Raw genomic sequence first — 23,008 nt, forward strand, 5'->3', positions numbered from 1 at the left:
TCATGCCAAAATTCACCCAAATGAATAAAAATTGAAAAAATGACGAAAATACCCCTCATAAATTTCGGACCTCCGAAAGGTCTCGAAAGTATTTCCATTGCATTAAGAATAGGATTTCGAGTCTAACAGGACCCAAATCGATGAAATCAGAGAAATTTATGAAAAAAATCAAAAAATAACCGAAATGCCCCTTAAACATCCAAATTCGACTTAGAGATCCCGATCCTTAGGAAAAAGTAATAAAAATCGAAACCCGATTAAAAATCCAATCTAACTAAAAATAAAATTCGAATTAAACATTAAACAATTCAAATTCAAACAATTAAACATAAAACTCAAATTAAAAATCAAACAATTAAAATTAAACAATTAAAATTTAAATCAACATTCAATCTAAAATTTAATCAACCCATCAATACTTAAATTAAATTGAAATTAAAATCCGATCAACCAATTAACATCGAAATTAAAACCCAATCGATCAATCAAATTGAATTTAAAACTTAATCAACCAATCAACTTGAAATTAAAACACAAGCAACCAATTGAATTAAAATCTTAATTTAATCAACCAATCAAGATTGAAAAGTGAAACATAATTAATCCATTAAATTAAAATCAATCCAAAATTAAAAATTGTAACTTAATCCATCAACCAACATTAAAAATCAAAAATTCACCACCAACGTACCATGGGTTGCAAAGCGTGGGATCATGGTCCCGTTCTTTCTAAACTCAAAAAGAGAGACATTCTCTCTTTGGGTTCGGTCAAAGAGTAATCAAATAAAAAAAGGAATCAAATAAAAAAAAGAAACAAATAAAGTAGAACAAACAAAAAGAGAAAGAAATAAATAAAAGAGAGAAAGATATAGAATAAAAAAAATAGCAAGAGATTGCTATAAAAGAGAGAGTTTTCTCTCTTAAGGAGGGGGGGACATTTTTAAACCGATCAAAGAGAGATGTTTTTGAACCATAAAAGAAGGGCTGACATTTTGGCATAAAAATAGCAAAATAACAGCCAAAAGGAAAAAGCTGTTATTTTTTAATTTGATTTCTACTAACTCAGAAGCTGTTTTTCTTCCTCCTGTCTTCTTCTTCTGACGGTCTTCTCTCCTTGGAGCAGTCGACAGCCTCTCAGCCTTCTTCTTCCCCATTCCAGCACCTACAATGTCCCACTACCCAGCCAACCTTCCCAACCCTCATATTTCTCTCCCCAGCACTTTCTTCTGCTTCATTACCACTCACAACCCTTATCTCTAATGCCATTGCTGCCCCATCTCCATTACAGTACCCATAGCACACCCCAACCTTCTTCTTTTCTTTCTCACGTTCAGCCCACACAGCAACCCACGTCACTTCCATTTTAGCCCCCTCTCCAGCCCATTACCTTCTTCCTCCTTTCTTTTCAATAACCCCAATCACCCTCCCTTTCTTCTCCCTTGCCGCCCCAAAAACCAGCAACCTCATTGTCTCAACACCTTCCATTACAGCCCCATTAATAACCTTCCTTCCTCACGTTTTCAGCCCCCATTCCCTTGGTTGTTCAGTCTGTAGAACAGCCCCATTATTTCCACCATTAGCAGTCCCAACCACCATTCAAAACACCCCCATCATCACCTTCTCCAGCAGCCCCCAACTACCATTCAAAACTGCCCCATTGTCACCTTCTTTAGCAGTCCCAACACACAGCAACCTTCATCCTTCTCTTTCGATCACCCTTCCTCTCCAACTATCCTCTAACACCACCATTACAGCACCTTAACCCCGCGTTAATCTTTGGTGTTGCCACACCTTAACCAGCAAACAATCCCACGTTTCCTCTCTCTTTTTCCTGAACTCGAGCTCTTTTCACAGACTTCTCTTTCTCTCCCTGACGTCCTCACTTCAGCCTGCTATCTTTTATCTATCTTAAAAACCAGCACCATCTACAAGGACATCTCTACTCTATCCTCGTCTCCACAGACATAGCAACATTTTTATCTCGGACTCATGTCGACCTCATGTTGATTCAAGTTTAGTCTCACGCACACTCTCGAACTCTGAAGGAAATTTAGCAACCATCATTATCTAAAGGTGAGATTTTTCTTAGTATTTTGTTTAATGATGCTGATTATCTTGTTATCCTAGCAGGTTAAATAAAAGTGGGTGGCGGCGTATATTCTATGGAAAAAAAATAGGACTCGGGAAGTATACATATGATATCAAGGCATGGACATTCGAATCAAGAGACGATTTGTAATTTTTTTTTAACATTGACATGCAGGGAATGATCGGGATGTCTATGCCTTGATAACAAATTAGGCTTGTTGGTTTCCCCTTGAAACTACGTGATTAATCAATTCACCTCCTATTTCTAATTCAAAATAACTCATCCATGCATTATGGTCAATTTAATCTTGATTTCAAAGAAGGATATACGTGAATTTGGTGTTGTAATTATTCATTCCTAGATCATTGGTGAATTAATTATCCCATGAAAATCTAATGGGTGATCCCTTAATTATCGTGCATGTGGAGAGGGTCGGGATAATTTTTATATGAGGGTGCATATGGGTTGATTAGTCGATGTTACAAGTGGAATTGAGAACTAATTTTTAGTGTATATAGGGAGTTCACGGTTAATGCTTTCCATAAAATTGGCACATGGCCCTCATAACGATTTTTGGTTCTCTAAAGTAAAAGTGAAAAATGCCTGCTCCTAGTTTTCTATTTTAGAAAATTCATACTTGCAAGTTACCCAATTTGAAAAGTCCATGTTCATAATGTCTATTGTGGAAAATCATTTTCGTAAGTTCATGAATTCCTAATTTATGAATTTATCATATGTGGTAATTTTCTATTTTGGGAAATCATTTTTATAAAATTCTAATTTGGAACTCATTATACTTGGAAACTTCTATTTGAGAAGTTTATTCTTCCAGGTTTTCAATTTGGAAGCTTCCCATATTTTTATAAACTCTTCATTTAGGAAATTTCTAATTTTTAATTTAGAAATTTCGTGAATTTCCAAATTAGAAGTTTCATATTCTCGATTTTCCATTTTAGAAAGTTTTCACAAATTCCTTTTGGTTGATTTGGAAAGTCTTCACATATTTGGATTTGTAATTGAAATGTTGTCATGTGGACTTTGAAGCATAGACCGGAATTAAGGCTTTTTCAAATATTTTCATCTTTATGCGAAATTCGAGAAATTATATGATATTTGGGGAATATTGGCCTTGATAATTTGATGATGATGGTGATGATGATGGGACCATAATCTTGACTTTAGTCTCCACCCGTTGACCGTAGGATAGCTTGGATCATAGTAGAGACCGATCATCTCGATCGGGCGGGTTCGATGCCTAACACCTTCCGAAACCCGTAATCAGACCCCTTACCCAATTCTCTGATCTGTGGACCGACCCGATCCATTTTGGAGTTATTTTTGGTTCTTAGACCTAAACTAGGTGGTGACTCCTTATTCCCAAAAAGTCCCTAATTTACAAATCGGACCTTTATCCACAATTTGGTGGAAAATGGGTCGAGGCAATTTCACTATGCACTTGCGATGTTAACCACGTACATTTTAGCGCGTCAGTTTATCCCACTCTATTTGATCAGATTGATCTCTCTTCCAATTTATTTGCTCTTTATTTTTCCCTTGCTTAAATGTGTTACAAACAATACCTTGCAAAATATTTTTGGGGGTGACGGTGTTTATGGGATGAAAACTCATTGGGTTAGTTGGGAAATATTTGCTAAACTAGTCGATGAAGGATGCTTGGGAGTGTGTCGTCTAGCTATTTCTCACAAAGTTGGGATGCTTAAGATGTGTTTCGAGAATTATGAATGAAGATGGACTAATATATGAAAGATGATCTGTTTTGGACTGCTTGGTAACAAATCATGTACTATGTCCTTTCATGAAGCCTTTTTCATTATCTAATACTCAGGTTTTTATTTAGTTCTTGTTATGTTGAAACTTCAATCTTCATTGTAATAGACTAAGTATTTAGCTTAGTCCATCATTATTGTAAATTTTATTATCTCAGTTTATCCTAACAAGTTCAAGTTTTGTGCTTGTGTGTATGTTGGGATTTTAGGGGATGATTGCATCTCCATATAATTATTACACTTTAACTATTATATAGGTGCTGCAAATGCATATTTCTGTTCCCTCGCTATTACTCAACACATTTGAGTTTGACGTCTCCTTGCATTGAAATGGATGGCACTTTTACTGATTTGGTGACTCACCAAATCAGATTTCTGGTTTCTTTCCAATCTTAGCTTGTTAAAATAACTGAACATGGCATTAGGAAGTTCTATATGGCTTTTTATGCAAAATATTATATCTTAAGAAATCCTTGAAACATTTGAGAAAATCAAGGGTCCACTTGATGTTGTATCTTGTATCTAACATCTGATTTTAATGAACTTTCTATGAATAGTTTCATATGCTTCAATTCATTTATTTTCTTCTTTGGATTTTTTTTACTTATGAACTGTTTCGGGACCCTGATAAGTGCCAATCCAAATGTATGCATGTGCACCATGTGGAATTGTTCATTTCATAGTAATTTTCTCCAAATTTTCAATTTTCTATTATTTGGACTTTAATGAATTTGTCAGGTCAGCGAGATATCTTGCAAAGAGTCACACACCTATAGCATGATCAGAAGAGAACTCCCATCCCATGTCACAATCCACGTTTCGTTAACGAGCCTTTGTTTGATGTTCATCTTTCTACACAATCTGCACCACCATTTAACACCAAAAGCTTGCTATGTGTGGTGAGCTTAAAAGGCAATGGCATGTTGATCTATTTTGGCATTCCTTCTATTTTATTATCTTCTAACTTTTCTTTTGTTGCAGTTCTCTGCAGTGACATTCTTTGTTAGCAGTTTTAATCTCCACTTTTCTATGTGGTGTTAGAAAAACCACCCCAAGGAGTTGTAATCCAAGTAGGAAGAACACTGTTGCAGGTAAGAAAACACAGTAATCTGATCTTTCTATAAAGTTCTCAATAAAATATCAAGCCGAATCTAGATGAGGTAATATTTCTTATGAACCATATTGTGCAAACATCATGGTTCCTCCCCCGTTCAAATGGTCACGTTCCTTTATTTTTCTTTTTCCTCCTTGTTTAATTGTCAAGAAATAATGCAATTTATTAGATGATTAGGATCATCCCACTCAATTGATTTTTGGGCTTTGGCCAATTCAATAAGTGACTCATTAATTGGTCAGTTTGGATTTGATTGTGTCACGTTGGAGTAGAGGAAGCATGAAATTTTCATATTGTGTTACGTTCCCAATGCAATTTAGACTATTGAGAGTTGTCAAAAACTACGTAAATGAACTCTAGTGTTCAATTTTCAGTAGGCATTGGAGTCATCATAGAGTGCCCAATGCAATGTTAGCATCGGCCACTTCGGGGTGCTTTAGGTAGCACAGTCGGCCTAAGTGATGGCATGGGGCGATATGAGCCTATATGGCTTGGGAGTTTGGAGGCATGGGCATGGATGGAGAGTAATAACTCCATCTCTTTTTTGTGGGAGTAGCTTCTCCACAAATTTGGGAATTAGAGGGGTTTTGGGAGTTGCGACCGATGAGGGTTTGCAATTCAAGTGGCAAAATGAAATTGAGTCGTAGAAGTTGCAGCTCCAACTCTGTCTTCCAAACATTCCTTCAGATTTTTAATTGTCTTGGTTACTTGAAGTTGCTACATATTTTTTGATAATTAAGAATTTTTGGACAATGAGTTTTCAAATGATAGGAATTTGGTAATGCTGCTGAAAATTTAGTAATAATGATTCCTTTTCTTTTCTTTTCTTTTCAATTGTCTGGGTTCTTCAGAACAATGGTGTACTAATTATGAGACAAGGGGCCAAAGGAAGCAATGAGATTGGAAGCTTCCTTGGTTGGGCAATGGCAGCTATTTACTTCAGAGGACGGCTTCCATAGATTTACTTAAATGTGAGGCTTATATTTTTTAAGTCTTTCACCAATAAAATTACAATTTTGTATACAACTTGTCATTTATAAAACATATGATTGAATATAACTTGATGTTTGGTTTCTAATCAATTTGCAAATCCGAAAGGGCAATGTTGAGGTATTTCCTTTCAATCTTGAGTTCTTTCATGTGTATTACGGAAGCTGTGAATATTTCTAACTTCTGATATTACCATAACATGCAGGGGCTTAATCCATTAATGTTCAGCTTTGCGCTAGTTGGAAATGGGACGTATGTAGCGAGGTGGCTCTTCCCTTTCAATTTAACTTCAAATTACAACAATGTAGTTGTATATAAAATGATTTCAGTCTTCTATGGATGAAATATATACCAATATATATATTTACATCTTTTTGTAGCATTCTTGTAAGCAGCTTGGACTGGTATAAAATCAGACCAAATCTACCATGGCTGGTAGACGTAGGAGGATGCATTCTTCTTGACATTTTTGTATCCTTTTTTTTTTAAAGTATATATATTATGTTAATTCCATTTCATTTCTATGGAAATTTAATTATCGAGTCTTGTTTCAAATCTCTATTGTGGGATTTTCAACTCTTCTTGATTGTAAAACAATATCTATATATATATATATATATATATATATATATATAGAAATTTAGTGTGTAAGTGGCAAACAATAATATAGAACCTTAACACCTTTTCCAGATACTTACTCAATTCGCCTATTTTCGAAAGTGGATGAAAGTGCCCTCGATCCGCGAGGTGTGTTGATCTGCTTTTGATTTTTGAGGTTTGAGAGTCGCCACCTTGTTATTACGGTCTAGGAATCGAGCATTGACTCTAATAGATAAAAACAACTAATCTACGAATAAAAAGAAACTATGGTCCAGGGATCATGTTATGGGGTTGGAAGGTGTTAGGCACCAACCCCGCCCAACAAAGACTAGTCTCTACTATTTTTCAAAAAATGATTACATTGCTAAAAGACGTAAAACAAAATACTAAAACAAATAGAATAAAAATATACCTATACGATGATCCCCAACAATTTGTTCCCTCAGAATTGGTAGAATGGCTCTTCGTAAAATACTCATCGCTTTGTTTTCGTCATTCGATCTACTTCGGATCTTCAAGATGAAGTACTTCCTTCTTAGATCTGAATATTTCTTAAATTTTTTGATGGATTTCTGGCTATTTTTGGAAGTTTTTCTACAAAACCCAGGGTTTGGATGATAAGTAAGGAATTAGAACTTCAAAAACAAGATTTAGGGAAGGCTAGGGAGACTTTTTGACCTACTTTTTCTAGGGTTTATTTTGACCTGCGAAATTAGGTTGTGGAGGCTCCAATTTATAGATTTTTTTGGAAGAATTAAGATTTGACTAGGTCTCATTTTAGATTAGGATTTTGACTTAAGTCTTATTTGATTGACTAGGTTTCTTTAGATTAAGGTTTTAGTTAGGATTTTGACTTAGGTCTTATTTGATTGACTAGGTTTCTTTATATTAGGATTTTAATTCTTATGTATAATGAAATAATATATTTTTAGTCTTTTAATAAATATCAGGGGGCTCTACTTAAATAAATGGGCAACCATTAACAATTTTGCCTGAGGGCTTAATTGATTAATTTTCTTAGTTCAAATTGTTAAATTAATTTTATTAAGGTTTCACTTTACATTAATTAATGTTTTAATTATTAATTTCAGAATTTTAAATTATTAAAATTGAAAAATTACTATTTTGACCCGGAAGAAAACTTTTGAGTTTCAAGTCATTTTTCGATGTTCCGAAATATTTTTTAATCGGTTTTTCGTATGGAATTCAATGGGATTATGGGTTTGTGTCATTTACGAATTTTTTGCATGAAACAATTGTGAACCTTATGAGGGGTATTTTCATAATTTTGTCGAATTTGGTAAAAATTGATGAAATGATTTATTTGGTTTCAATTTGTTGTTTTATGCGTTCGAAAGGATTTTCTTAAGCGTAATATGGGCTCTAAGGATGTTTTGATGTTATGGGTATTTGGTAATTTGGGTCATTTTTTAGTGATTTTTATCGTAAAGCTTCTTTTTGTTTGAAAAATAACGATTTCTATGTTTTTGGGGTTATATTTTCCTAGCGTAGTGTGCTTTCTACAGTTTTGTTAGTTTGAGATACTTCATTTGAAATTCTGAAAGATATCTAGTAACAAATAAAGCATCCATCATTGGGAATCATCGCGATCGAATTGACGAGTTGATTAATCAGGCAAGTACAAAAATGGGGTGTCTACAGATGCCCCTCTTTCATAGAGGGTTGAAGAAAACTAGATAAAAAAAATCTATTTTGGTAGGTAGTACGATATCCGAATGCTAAAGTTATTGACAGTTCATTTTACAGCCTGATTTAGTAATTCGTCAAGGCATTTGAATCCTTGAGGGTAAAACTCTCCCCAAACTAAAAGAATGTCAGGTCCTCAAGCGCGAGCTCTCACTGATGGCATCAGATCCTTGAATTTTAGAAAATTATCCCTAACTAAAAATATGCAAGTGTGTGTACTTGAAATCTGAGATAAATCTCAGAGGGTTTGAGCAAAATCTCAACAAAAACTAAGTAAAATCTGAGCATAATCTGAGCATAAAACCAAACATAAAACTGAGCATAATCTGAGCGTAAAACTAAGCATAATTCTGAGCAAATCCTCAATCGCATCTGAGCATAATTCCCAGAAAACCCTCGGTGGTATCTGAGCATAATCCGAGAAAACCCTTGACGGTATCTGAATATAATTCTGAGAAAACCCTCGATAGCATCTAAGCATAATTCTGAGAAAACCCTTGGTGATATCTGAGCATAATCTGAGAAAATCCTTAGCTGTATGTGAGCATAATTCCGAGAAAACCATTGGTGGTATCTGAGCATAATTTCGAGAAAATCCACAACGGTATCTGAGCATAATTTCGAGAAAATCCTCGATTGTATCTGAGCATAATCTGAGAAAACCCTCGACGATATCAGAGAATAATTCTGAGAAAATCCTCAGTGATATCTGAGCAAAAAATAAATCTGGGAAAGAATGGATGAATCTGAAAAGAATGAGTAAATCTTGGAAGGAATTAATGAATTTGGAAAGGAATGAATAAATTTGGAAAGGAATTAATGAATCTGGAAGAGAAATAATGAATATGAAAAGGATTTAATGAATCTGAGAAAGAAAAAATGTCCTATCTCCTATTCTATATGAAAGGGTAATGAGTTAATCTCTGGGCAAAACCAAATATGAGATCAGAAATGCTTCTGTTTGAACTTCAAAGTCTTTCAAAAATTTTATGAATTTTTAAATTTTTTTGAACCTCAGGGGTTTTCAAAAAATTGCTATCAAGAGTGTAACCTTAAATTCGGGATTTCCATTATCTTTTAGGATTAACATTGATCAAGCTTGAGAACAAAATGCCCTTAGTTTGATAGAAAACATTGCATTAGAGATAATTGAACACAGTTTTTAGAAAAAAAATACTCCTATTGTAAGGGGGAACACTACATGCTATATAAAAAAAGAAAGTGCCCCATGTTATGAAGGTTTGAAATATTTGATTACCACAAGCACAATAAATATTCAACTTTTTACATTGAAGATTTTGACTCAGGCTCAAGAAAACCAAATATTTCCCTTTGAGATTCATTGCAAAATCCACCATTTTCCCTCTTGATTCACTTGGAGAAGTAGAAAATTTTCTGAGTCTTTGCCTGGTATAAATTGGGTATTAAAACTTGGTCATTCGGACTTATGATATTTCAGCTCAGACTGTTTTCCAACTCAATAGAGATTTTCTTTTGTTGCTCTAACTTTTGCCTAGATTGTCCTTTTAGGTTTTTAATCTAGCCAGCGTGCTCTAGCTTTTGTTTAGATCTCATTTTCAAGTTTTCGATCTAGCGAGCTTATAATTTTTCTTTTTTATTTACTTTAATTGTTGTCAAGGCCGTCATTTTGAATTTTCAACCTTGCGAACTTGCCTTAATTTTTGCCTAACTCGCCCTTTCGGGTTTTCAACTTAACAGGTTTTTTTCCTTTGCTCTAATTGTTACCAAGACCGTCCTTTTGGATTTTCAACCTTGCGAGCTTAATTTTTGCCTAAGTCACCCTTTCGAATTTTCAACCTAAGAAGTCCCATTTTTCTTTTTCTTCATTTTTGAACTTCTGAATTTACTGTCTGATCATGATTTGTTACCTTCCTTGACTTTTTCACAAAGTACTTAAGAGGACTTTCATGGGTAAACTTAGGGCTGAGCATAAAATGAAAGGAATTTTGAGGCTCCAAAACCCAAATGCCCCTTGTGTGGCATTTCTTTTAAATTATTTTTTATTTTTTAATTTTCTTCCCTATTTCGAAGATATTTTAAAAAAAATATTTTGATTTTTTTTGTAGGGAAATCTATTTTTTTATTTTGATATGGTCGGGCCTGAAGTAACTTCTCAGGTTGCCTACGTACCCCAGAATTTTGGGATTAGACCCAAACATAGTTTGAATTTTCCCTCCCCTAGATTGGGTGATCGGGCTGAGAAAAAAAATGCATTTTTATTTATTTATTTTGAAAATGCTGCAAAGGGCTAAGAAATGAGATATTGAACTAGGTAACAGGAAAATTGATTTGACCAAAGATCGTATTCTTAAATGTAGTACCGCTTGATCTGATCAAGATTGGTTGACTCTAGTAGTTCAATTCTATCATGATCTTAAAATCTGACGATTTTTTTAGGCAGAATTTTCTTAATGAATAAATATTTCCAATTGGGTTTAGACTTTCTCCTTTGGTCGAGGATGAGTGCTCAATTTTCTTTGTAGTCTGATGGTTAATTCCTTGACTTGTAAGTGGCAAACTTTGATTTTCTTGTCAAACATATGAGTGACTCTTCTCTGCTAAGTTTACAGGTGGTACAGAATGTCTAGGTTGTTTTTCTTCAATCCGATTTAGTTCTTCGTACCGATGGCGGACCTAGTATGTTTCTAACAATTGGCTTTCCATCAATACCTTGAGATATGGGATTTCCCTTTCAACTAGTAAGACTATTTCTGTACCCCCATAGTATGAATGGTAGTTTCTTTGACCAATCCTGGTGCGATTGACACATTTTCTTAATAATTGTCTTGAGACTCTTATTAGCTATTTCAACTACTCCATTAGTCTAAGAACGGTAGGAAGATGATTTTTCATGCCGGATCTTGAACTTTGAACGCAGAGTGATATCTAATGTAACCCATCATCAGAAACTAATTTCAAAGGCACCCTATTTCAACTTATGATATTTGTTTGGATGAACTTTGCAACTCGAAAGACAATGGGACAGCATTGATACATTTTGTAACATCTTCTTTGATTTCATTGATATTTCTATTTTATCGAGCGAGTATCTATTCTGTGTCGGATAACACTCAAGTTTGCACCTAACGTATCCTCATAGGGTCACGTGAACAAGTCTTTTGAAATTTCTATGTAAATTCATTATCCCATTGTGTTCCTCTAGGGATAGGATGGTTTTTATTTAAATTTCTTAGAAATTTTTTGTTCTGAGGTCAATGACCTAAGGGTTGAGCCCAACTGTTATATTCTCATTTAGGAAACAAATCTATCATTGAAGTCAAATTATTAGTTAATCTGTTAATGCACTTGAGGTATTCAAAATTTTCATTTATTCAAATGGGGCGACAGAAGCCGTTTTAGACTTGGCAAACTAACTCGACTCGACAGGAAAAGAGTAGACTCGATCTAAAAAAGACATGACCTTGCTAGAAAAAAAAAGGGACTCGAGCTAACCCAAATAACTCATAAAAACTCAAGACAACTACCCACAACAGGCTTGATTAGGACTGAGGACTGAGACATTACTTACAACTGGCATGATTGAGGTACTGTTATCTTCAGGGAATAACTGTGTAATTTTAAAAGATTTTGAGGTCATTTCTGATGATTCACTTAGTGTTGACGTTCATTCTAATTGACCAAACTTACGACCCTAGCAAAACAGTGAACAATTGAAGTTAGGTACAATGACAACCTTATCAAAAGTGAATTCTAGTGTTATCCCCTTGATAACATTTTAATAAATCCTGGGATTTTATTGAATTATGTGCACCAATCTATTAAACAATTCATTTGTGCAATGATTATTCAGAAGGAAAATAATTTTATTGCATTCTAGAAAATTATTGACAAATAATGTTTTCATTGAATAAAAACTTTTACAAATCTGATTATTTTTTGCAATCATTTTCTTTTCAAAAAAATAAATTTTATTAATTTTTCAAGGTCCATGCAAAAAATAGATTATTTGTAAAAATCCTTTTTTCTTTGGAAAAACATATTTTAAAAGTTTTCTATGCAAAAATTGATCTTTTGTAAATCATTTTTCCTTCCTTTTCTTTTTTTTTTTTTGGAAAATATTTTCCTTCTTTAAAAATGGGTTGAGACCCGAATTAGAAAAAAAGTTTGAATACCACTTTGATTTAAATGGTTCGACCCTTCGTGATTGTTAGATCGAGATGGGTTGGGTCATTATGATCCCTTACCACATTTAGAATGGATTCTTTATTGGGTTGGTGCACCCAGTGATATGATAGCCTTGAATCAAATTAAACCAAAGTTTGGTATCTTGAGGATAAAACTGTAACTTCATGATCTCAACAATTTGTAATATCTATTTTTGAAAAATAACCCAGGAACACCAATGATAAGTTCGAGTATAGGGAGGTTTCTAGACTCTAGGTTTACTATGTGCAATGTAATTTATCTGGCCACATTTGCCCAAGTGCACCTATATACCTCTTGAGCGTACTCAATCGAATGGTACGTAGTAACTTAGTTTAATATACATATAAGTGATAATCTAAGACTCCAACTCAAATATTTAAAGTCAAAAGAAGCCAGTTTAATCCCTAGATGAGAGGTAGCGCATAATGATGAGCAAGGGCACTCTTAAGTCACCTCTCCTTTAGAATAGACGTAGTCTATTCCCTTTGTACCGTAGTACATTGGGACAGGATTTCACTTAGGCACTGATTTTAACCAAGAAATGCAGTTGGTGATCTTAGATTAATTTTGATATACTATATAGGTACTAGTCTAGGGTTGGCGATTAGAACATGTGACTTTACAACTTACAATAGGACAAAGACTCAGGTCACTCCAGCATGGGTGCATCGATATACCTTCAGTGTCACCTGATCAAACGGTACTGATGCCCCAATTTTATATACCCTAAGGTACGTGATTGGAGTTGTGGATTTCATGAATGATATCGCATCTCTGAGGAGACTGGGCCACATACTAATGCCACATTGGCTAGAAGGGACATGCAAGTGTGCAATGCAACAATATAAATGTGCTTGTGGTGTGTACAAAGTAGGGTTGGGTGTGCCCGAGGCATTTTTCAAATAAATGGGCCGGTAGGCCAGATCACATTTCACAAGTATGGATTTCACATATTGATCAAGAAATACAAACAACATCCATAACATTCAGTTCGAGATAAAAGCATGAACATCATAGAGAGATATTAATCAGATCATGGCATATTAGCTAGGCAATACATCAGATATAACACAGAATAATCAATCAGATTGAAACAAGTACAAATTTGTTTTATTTTTTATTTGTTTGGTCCAATCAAAGATCACTTTGGGTGACCCAAAACACATCGAGATTTCAACAAATATTGAACTAAGGATAGAATGAGAGTTGTGGAAATGGGGAGTGATGAACTTAGATTATCTCGACTTACACATTAAGATTTCAAATTTTACAAAGAGTCATTAGGCCAACGTGATCGATAATCCAATACCACGGCTTTCTAGATTTCAAGGAAAATGTTTGGATCCAAAAATAATATTAAAAAAGTAGTGTTAGATCCGATTTCTTGAAAATATAGCTATTGACTTTGACCAAAGTCCTATCTATGAAAGATAAAGAATATATACATTGAAAACTTCTCTTTGAAAATTCATTGAATTGATGACATTGGATCATGCCACGTGTGAGCTTGACCTATAGTAAATGTAAAATCTTATTGAGTTAGCTTATACCGTTGTGAAAAAAAAATCCTCTAAAGAATGTGATTCCCAAAGTTTAGGGTGGGACCCACGGTATTGTAAAGAATTAAATATCTATTAAAAAATCATATTTGAAGGATTTTTATCTAAAAAAAAAAACCAACAAGGGGGTCCCATCCAAAGTTTTTTTGGAGTAACAAAACTTTAAAAAAATATATTTTTTATTTTTATCTTTTTTGAGGAAATTTTTTTTTTTTAAATGCTAAGCGGCAATATTAGGAGTGATCAACATGCGAGAGAGGTGTTCATGACTAACACCTTAGTTTTCTATGAGGGGTGTGTGTCTACTTTACTAATACTTTCCAAAAAAATAACAGAATGACCGCAAGCTTATTTGGCGGTCCAATGTAGCCTGCTTCAAAGAAGCGGGTTTGTCTTACTCTGTAGCAAACTCAATAAAGCCACAGATTCTTATGATAAAAATTAAAAGGTCTGTCAAGCAAGAAAATTTTTTTTTTTTTTTTTTTGGTTTGCTAGATCACATGCAAGTCTGCGACTCATGAGTCCTTGAGAGAGACATATCTTATTCCACCACTAGCCTTTTCTTCTGGATTCTTCGATACAAAAAATGCAACTGCACACCATTATTGCATCTCTCTCTTCCTAGGAACTCAGAAAGGCCAACAAATAGGCTCATTAGCGTTGATGGTATAGAATTCCAAGGTACTCTGATGTAGGTGAAGCAATTGATGTTGGAAAAATAATTTTTAAGGTTAAATCTTCTGACATTAATATTTGAATCTTGAAGGGTCAACAACCGATCAAGACGATGAGACACTCTTCCATTTTCTAAAGGTCTCTCCACTAGAATGCTTTCAAAATCAGCTAAGGTCAGCTTATCTTCCTGACAACCAGGGGTGCACGCACAACTGATCCCAAGATCACCACTGATGAAAACCCTATGCGTCCCAACAGCATCTCCATATCTATGGCTAGTACACCCACATATTACACCCATATAGTCTCCCTTTCTTCCCCTCTCTCTCTCTCTCTCTCTCTCTCTCTCTCTCTCTTCTCTCTCTCTCTCTCTCTCTCTCTCTCTTTCTTTGTTGTCATTTCTTTGTTACGTGAAAAGAAGATAGAAAAAGAAAAGAACGATTTTTTGCTAACAGCACACCACGCACAATGGTATTGTTTTTTTTTTTTTGCAATTTTTATTATTAAGAAAACCCATTTTATTCTTGCTGTTAGCATAACACAGGTAGTAAAAAGAAATGATTTGAAAACCAACAAAGAGAATTTGAGAAAAAAGATAACCTTTATTTTTTATTCATATCTTTGATACCATTCAGCATGCACAGATTGAAAAAGGGAAAGAAAAAAAAAAAACTAACCACCATCACTATGCGTAGCAACATCGATTAAAAAAATTATTATATAAAAAAAAAACATTCATGACTCCTCATCCCAACCACCAGCATTCTATGCTTATTTCGTTGATCTTTGAAATCTTAAATTATTTAGGATCATCAAAAGTGACCCTTGATTAGATCATAAAGCAAGAAACAAACAAACTAGAATACTCAAAAATCAAACAAATGATCTACAATCAAGCCAAATTAAATAAACAAAGAAAAATAAATCAAAATAAAGTAAAATAAAAACTAGGTCGATTTAGCAATTCACCAAAATTTAGGATTTTTCAAGTCTGATCCTCAACAATCCCCAGTGGATTCACTATTGAAAGCGTTCTCGATCCGCGGGGTGTGTTAATCCGCTTTTGAATTTTAAGGTTTAGGAGTCGTCACCTAGTTATTACGGTCTAGGAACTGAATACTGACTCTAACAGATAAAAACAACTAATCTACGAATAAAAAGAAAATATGGTCTCGGGATCAAGTTACGGGGTTGGAAGGTGTTAGGCACCAACTCTGCCCGGCAAACGTCGATCTCTACTATTTCTCAAAAAAGGATTACATTGCTAAAAGACCTAAAACAAAATAATAAAACATATAGAATAAAAATATACCTATACGATGATCCAACGATTTGTTCCCTCAGAATTGGAAGAATGTCTCTTCGTAAAATACTCCTCGCTTTGTTTCCGTCACTTGATTTACTTCGGATCTTTAAGATAAAGTACCTCTTTCTCATATCTGAGTATTTTCTAAATTTTTTTATGGATTTCTACATATTTTTTGGAGAGTTTTTGGAAGTTTTTCTACAAAACCTAGGGTTTGGATGATAAGTAGGGAGTTAGGACTTCAAAATCAAGGTTTGAAGAAGGCTAGGAAAACTTTTTAACCTACTTTTTCTAATGTTTATTTTGATCTGCGAAATTAGGTTGTGGAGGCTCCAATTTATATATTTTTTTGGAAGAATTAGGGTTTGACTAGGTTTCATTTTAGTTAGGTTTTGACTTAAGTCTTATTTGATTGACTAGGTTTCTTTAGATTAGGGTTTTGACTTAAATCTTATTTGATTGACTAGGTTTCTTTAGATTAGGGTATATTTTTTATTTTTCAAGAATCCCTCATAATTATATTTTAATTCTTTAGGCCCCCAGATGGAGGGGTTTTTTAATAAATATCAGGGGCTCCACTTAAATAAGTGAGCAACCAACAACAATTTTGCCTGAGGACTTGATTGATTAATTTTTTTGATTCAAATTTTTAAATTAATTTTGTTAAGATTTCACTTTCTGTTAATTAATTTTTTAATTATTAATTTCGAAATTTTAAATTGTTAAAATGAAAAATTACTATTTTGCCCCCGTAGAGAACTTTTACGTTTTAAGTCATTTTTCGATGTTTCGGGATGTTTTGAAATCAGTTTTTCATAAAGAATTCAATGGGATTATGGGTATGTGTCATTTATGAATTTTTTGCATAAAACGATTGTGAACCCTATGAGGAGTATTTTCGTAATTTTGTCGAACTTGGTGAAAATTGACGAAATGATTTATTTGGTTTTAATTTGTTGTTTTATGTGTTCGAAAGGATTTTCCTAAGTGTAATGTGAGCTCTAAGGATGTTTTGATAATTTGGATCATTTTTTAGTGATTTTTATCGTAAAACTTCTTTTTATTTGAACAATGATGATTTCTATGTTTTTGGGATTATATTTTTCTAGCGTAGTGTGGTTTCTAAAGTTTTGTTTGTTTGTGATATCTCATCTGAATTTCTGAAACAAATCTAGTAACAAATAAAGCATCCATCATTAGGAATCGTCGCGATCGGGTTGACGAGTTGATAAATCAGGCTAGTGCAAAAATGAGGTGTCTATAGTGGAAACCCCAGGATCTTCAGAATAGGCATGGCGAATTTTTACTGTTAGCTTAGTTGATTACAAAGTCAAATTGCAACATTTCTGAGGTGATCTCTGTCTGTTTCTCTCTCTCTCTCTCATTATTTATTCCTTGTAAAATCAAAGATGAGTAATGGGCTTCCCATCTTCGTAAAATCAAACACGATAAAAGGTTGGTCATTTTAAAAAAAAAAGAGGAGGTTTGCAAAAAATGAATTCTAAAACGGTCATCCCAAACAACCATATGTTTGACATGGCGACGAAGTCTTCAATTATCTCAAAATCGAACCAATAAGGTGTATTTGATCTAGGAAACAGTGGCAATGTAGGGAAACTGTAAACCTTGAGGAAAATAAGAGGACATGATAGAGCGGAGAGAGCCAGAAGGGAAGAAAGGCATCACGACCATTTGCTTCTGATTGTGTTTTATTTCTAAGCAATTATGTGACTCAATTTCATTTGTTAGTGCCTAATTGCTTTTATTAAAGTTTGTTTAATAATGGAATTTCAATATATAATATGAATTTTGAGTTGTTTAATTTAATTTGGAGCTTGTTTTATGATTTTTCTTTTGTTTTTTATTTTTCTGATTTTTTTATTATTTTTCTGATTTGTGAATTAGAGGACCGTGTTATTGTTTGTTAAACCTCCAAATTCGACGGCCATACTCTATGGATTTTTTTTTATTTTTTTTAAAGTTCATTCTCCAATAATTTGATAGTCCAGGGCCGTCAAAAAAAAAATTCTACATGAAAATATTTGACAGGCATATTTGACGGGATGGTCCATCAAATTTTTCAAAATTTGATGGGCTAAGACCGTCAAATATGAGCTTTTTTCACATAGTGGTAGAGACAATATTCGATAGCTTCCATTAGTGACAAGGTCGAAGTTCATAGTCCCCTTTGGTCAAATGAATCGAATCATATTGTTTGGATTAAAACATCCAATGGACGTTTTACCTACAAATCTATTTGAGAGTCTATTCGTGGTGGGGGTGTAGAAGTGAGATGGAGTGAAATCATTTGGAATAAATTCAATATTTCCAGACATTATTTTATCACTTGGAAGGCATTCCGGAGAAGACTTTTAACAACAGAAAACTTCAGGAAGAAGGGCATCCACATGGTTTGTAAATGCGTGCTATGCGGTAAACCTTGTGAAGATAATGATCATTTATTCTTAGCTTGTGAGTTTAGCTCAAGCCTTTGGAAAAAAAATTCTTGGCACCTTTGGTGGGTTCAATTCTAGAGGAAGGTGAATTCATCGTCCAAAATCGGTTGGGGCTTGTTATGAAGTTTGCGTTTTGTGTCATGGTCTACCACACGTGGTGAGAGTGCAATAGAAGAATTTTCGAGGGGACTTCGAAGAATTGGTATTCCATTTTCCATAGCATCAAGGATGACATCCAAGGGAAATTTGATGGGGCTATAATCTCTAAGGTCCAGGATAGGGATGATCTCATTAATTGGGGCTGCCATTCAGCGTTAAATTCAAGGATTCAAAAATCAGATAATTGGATTTTACCTATGGAAGGGATCCTAAAGCTGAACAATGATGGGTTCATAAAAAATGCAGGTGGTGAGTACGGGTTTGCTGGTAGAAACTACTTGGGTACCTTGCGGTTTGCTGGATATGGTAGCACAACTTCTTCTGATGTTTCTGCTATTGAGCTAGAGGCAATTCTCCATGGGCTAAAGGTTGCTCTTCAGCATGGTTTCCTTTATTTGATGGTAAATGTCGATTCTCTCTATGCTATTAATTTCTTGAATGTTGTTTGGAAGTGCTCGTTGAGGTATCTTAACCTTCTGCGTTTGATTAAAGATGTGGCAAAGGAATTCTCCTCAGCTTATGAGTTCAGCTAGCGTGACTCAAATGGGTGGCGGATTGGTTAGCAAAGAGAGGAGTTTCCTCTTAGAGCTCTACGATGTTTACTGAAGATTTTCCATTTGATTTGGCTTCACTTTGTTTTCAAGACATTGCTTGTAATTCGATTAGGCATTAGCCTCTTTTCAATAAAAGGGTGGGACCCTATATAGCCCTTGCTTACTAATTAAAAAATAATAATAATAAAAATTGTAAGGATCATAACATACCCCCATGCTTCAAGGCCAACATCCTCTTTGGCCCACTTTATGGCGAGCCCCCCCCCCCCCCTTGGCCTTCTTTCTTTTGCATAAGTCCCCCTTTCCCAAACTAATCATAGTGACCTATTACGCTGGACCCTTTCATATCCCATACTATGGTGAGCTCTTTTTATTTTTCTTTTTAGGACCTCTTCCATATCTCATACTATATAGGAGCTCCTTTCTCCCTTTCCCTTTCTTTTTTTTCTAGCTCTCCACAATCACCTCCCCCTGACTCGAACCTTGGACGTGGGTTGGCTCTGATACCAAATGTTAAGAATCAAATCAATGCTCCAAAAATACCTAATCGTCGAAGAAGAGGAAAGTTTAAGTCTTAACCTAAGAATCGTAACACTTATTTTGAAACATTTTACAAAATTTTGTGAGTTTGTTATGGAGAAACTTTCAGCTAAAATACCCTAATTTTTAATGGGATTTTAGCATTTCAAATTCCACATAATTTTTTATGAAGAGAGTCAAGATCATAGATCTCCTTCCAAGCTGGTTTAGATGAGAAATCTATCTTTGGAGAAGGCTGACATGCCAGATGGAGGTACAAGGTGTTATGGTTAGATACTGTAAAATTACCTCTCCATTAAGTAAATGCGAGTGAAAAGGCATTTGATATGGTCAAAGAATGGAATAAGGTGGAGGATTGAATCTCTCCTTACACCCCAATACATGTCATGTAAGCCACAATCCAAGAAATTAAGGCCTATAATATCTCTTCTTTATCAGAGTCATGATAATCTGACTTAGGCACGTGGCATACTCAATCGACTTACTTGACCTGATAGGATCAAAAATCATAGAAATGCTCTCTTTGGGATACAGAACTGCATTTTTTAATGGGGAACCATGGTTCTGTATCCCGAGGAGAGTCCATCTACGGTTCCTGAGCCTATCACGTCAGATAAGTCAATGGAGTTGCCACGTACCTAAGTCAGATTTTCAGCACTCTTTTTATAATTTCCTTGTGTACGATGTGGATACCTCTTGATATCTAAGTGAAGAAAAGAGTCTCAGAATAATTAAATTATTTCATATTTCAGCAATAGGTTTTATTAAATACACAAATACATCTACAGCAAACTTAATAAGCTTGAGGCAAAACCTAAACCTAAAACTCGTTGGAGTGTATTTCCTTTTTATTCATAATGCTCGACCCAAGAAGGACTTGTTTAATTTTGAGCAATTCTATGAGAACATCTTTGATTTTCATTCGCTCACCTGGTGATTCTGTGGAACATGAAACTCCAGTTTTAACTATGGAAACTAAGCATTCCTGCACAATATTGTGATCATTGTGATCTTCTTCTAAAAGTAGTCCCGAATCCACAATATCCAACACCCGTTCAACCAAAGCCATTTTAGCAAAGTAATGAATGCTTAAACCATCCTTGAACATGTCATCAATTGGTTTCTTTCCGGTAAACATCTCCAGTAAAAGTATTCCATAACTATAAACATCCCCTTCTGTAGAGACTTCAGCACCCACTCCATACTCTGCAATTCATGAAGCCACTTAAATTACCAAATACTTTACAAACTAATTTAAAATATTATGAAAATAAATCAAATTAATTAATACCTGGAGGAATATACCCAATTGTTCCTTTGATGGCAATTGAGCTGGTATCATAATTGCTACAAATGTTGGTGTCCTTGATAAGAAACTTTGCTAATCCAAAGTCAGCCACAAGCGCGGTCATGTCATCATCAAGAAGAATATTACTTGACTTCAGGTCACAGTGAACAATGGGTGTCTCGCAGTGATTATGAAGATAATCCAAAGCAGAAGCAACATCGATCAATATATCTAACCTTTGGAAAAGGTTCAAATACCTTGATAGATCATGTTGTGCATTTGAACTTGGGTGCAACCAATTCTCTAGACTTCCATTAGGCTTGAATTCAAGAACTAGTGCTTTGAAATCATTACCTTTGTAATCCATACTTGAGCAGACAGTCAAGATCTTGAGTAAATTCCGGTGCCGAACTTTACTCAAGGCACGACATTCATTAATGAAACTCTTGGAAGCTCCTGTTTCCACGAGGTTAAGTACTTTCACAGCAACAGGTATCTCATCCTGGTAAAGAATTCCTTTATATACAGAAGAAAAATGCCCCACACCAACTAAGTTGGTCGAAGCGAATCCACTCGTTGCTTCATGGAGTTCTCTGTAAGAAACCCTTCCGTCTTGAACTCCCACGTAAATTGTGGAAGAAAACTTCATTCTTGGCTTTATTTTGCAATAAAGAGCAAGAAAACTTGCTAGCACAACCAAAGATAAAACTACACCAATTGTGATCTTCAAAGCGAGATACTCATTTCGCTTCTTAGATTTCTTGATAGAACATGCAGGTAACTGAAGTTCAAGAATGCCCCCACATAGCCTCCTATTTCCAACTATTGAAAATGCACTTGTATTTTTGAAAACTCCATCTTCTGGTACCTCACCCTCAAAATCATTGAATGACAAATTTAAATTTTGTAAAAAAGGAAGGTCCTTCAAATCTTTAGGAATTTTTCCAGACAAATTATTTCTAGAAAAATCTACATTTTGAATACCTCTCAAAGAATTAAAAGAGTTAGGGATAGGTCCTTGAAAGAAATTGCTTTCCAAAAAAATGCTTTCCAATTTCAAACAACCACCAATCGTGCTAGGAATTTTACCAGACAATTTGTTCATTGAGACATCTAACTCTCCGAGGTTTATCAACTTACCTACTTCGAAAGGAAGGGGCCCCGTCAAAGAATTATTAGCCAAATTAATAGAAAGATACTGCGGGGATGAACCAATAACCTCCTTTGGTATGGGACCATTTAGGTTATTTGAAGATAGATCCAAGATTTGCAAAAAACCACATTTTCCAAGATTTGAATTGATGGTTCCTACTAAGACATTTTCTGATAAATTGAGCTCAAATAATCGAGATAAATTCCCGAGGGAGGAAGGAATCTTCCCTGAGATTCTATTTCCACTTAAATGCAGGCTTGATAGGTTTTGAAGCTTCCCGATACTATCAGGAATACTTCCAACGAGAAAGTTATTGTTCATCGTCAATAAAATTAGATTAACGAGGTTCTCGATTCCAGTAGGGATGACACCAAATATTTGATTTTTTCCTAGAGATAGATGAAAGAGCTGGTTAGAGAGATTGGATATAGAGTTGGGTAGCTTACCTCCAAAATGATTGGTGGTGATATCCAAGAGCTGTAAATTGGTACAGTTGGACAGAGAATCAATGAAATTCAAATCATCATCTTTCCCACTGCTTCCAAGATGATTGGCATTCAAAGTAGAAATAGACCCTTTAGGTTTCCCACCTCAATAGGGACTTTTCCACTGAAATTGTTTCTATCAAAATCAAGCATCTCAAGTTGTGAGGCATTGAATAATGATACAGGAATGGATCCATAAAAATGATTTTGTCCAATTAAAAAGAAGCGGATATTAGGAATATTGAGACCAATCTCAAGTGGAAGACTACCAATTAATTGATTACTTGGCGCAGAAAGAGCTTGTAAATACGAGAGATTGAAAAGAGAAGGAGGAAACATGCCAGACAAGATGTTTGGA

General features: G+C 34.7%; 1 protein-coding gene and 1 long non-coding RNA gene across 2 annotated transcripts; one reads left to right on the forward strand and one right to left on the reverse strand.

Moving 5' to 3' along the window:
- Positions 1 to 3,392: 3,392 nt before the first annotated feature.
- Positions 3,393 to 6,532, forward strand: LOC147410714 (uncharacterized). Its single transcript, XR_015179127.1, has 3 exons — positions 3,393 to 4,775; positions 4,858 to 4,967; positions 5,842 to 6,532. It is a non-coding gene; the product is annotated as an uncharacterized LOC147410714 (long non-coding RNA).
- A 13,914-nt stretch (positions 6,533 to 20,446) lies between these two features.
- LOC147410715 (putative receptor-like protein kinase At3g47110) lies at positions 20,447 to 22,591 on the reverse strand. The gene is made up of 2 exons (XM_086439302.1): positions 21,016 to 22,591; positions 20,447 to 20,930 (listed from the first exon to the last, which is right to left on the reverse strand). The coding sequence occupies exons 1-2, from the start codon at positions 22,484 to 22,486 to the stop codon at positions 20,545 to 20,547; spliced, it is 1,857 nt and encodes a 618-aa protein (XP_086295428.1). The 5' UTR covers positions 22,487 to 22,591; the 3' UTR covers positions 20,447 to 20,544.
- Between the last annotated feature and the right edge of the window lie 417 nt (positions 22,592 to 23,008).

This window comes from Akebia trifoliata, chromosome 1, assembly GCF_017979445.1.
Source record: "Akebia trifoliata isolate Shusen 1 chromosome 1, ASM1797944v1, whole genome shotgun sequence".
In the NCBI taxonomy this organism is placed as follows: domain Eukaryota; kingdom Viridiplantae; phylum Streptophyta; class Magnoliopsida; order Ranunculales; family Lardizabalaceae; genus Akebia; species Akebia trifoliata.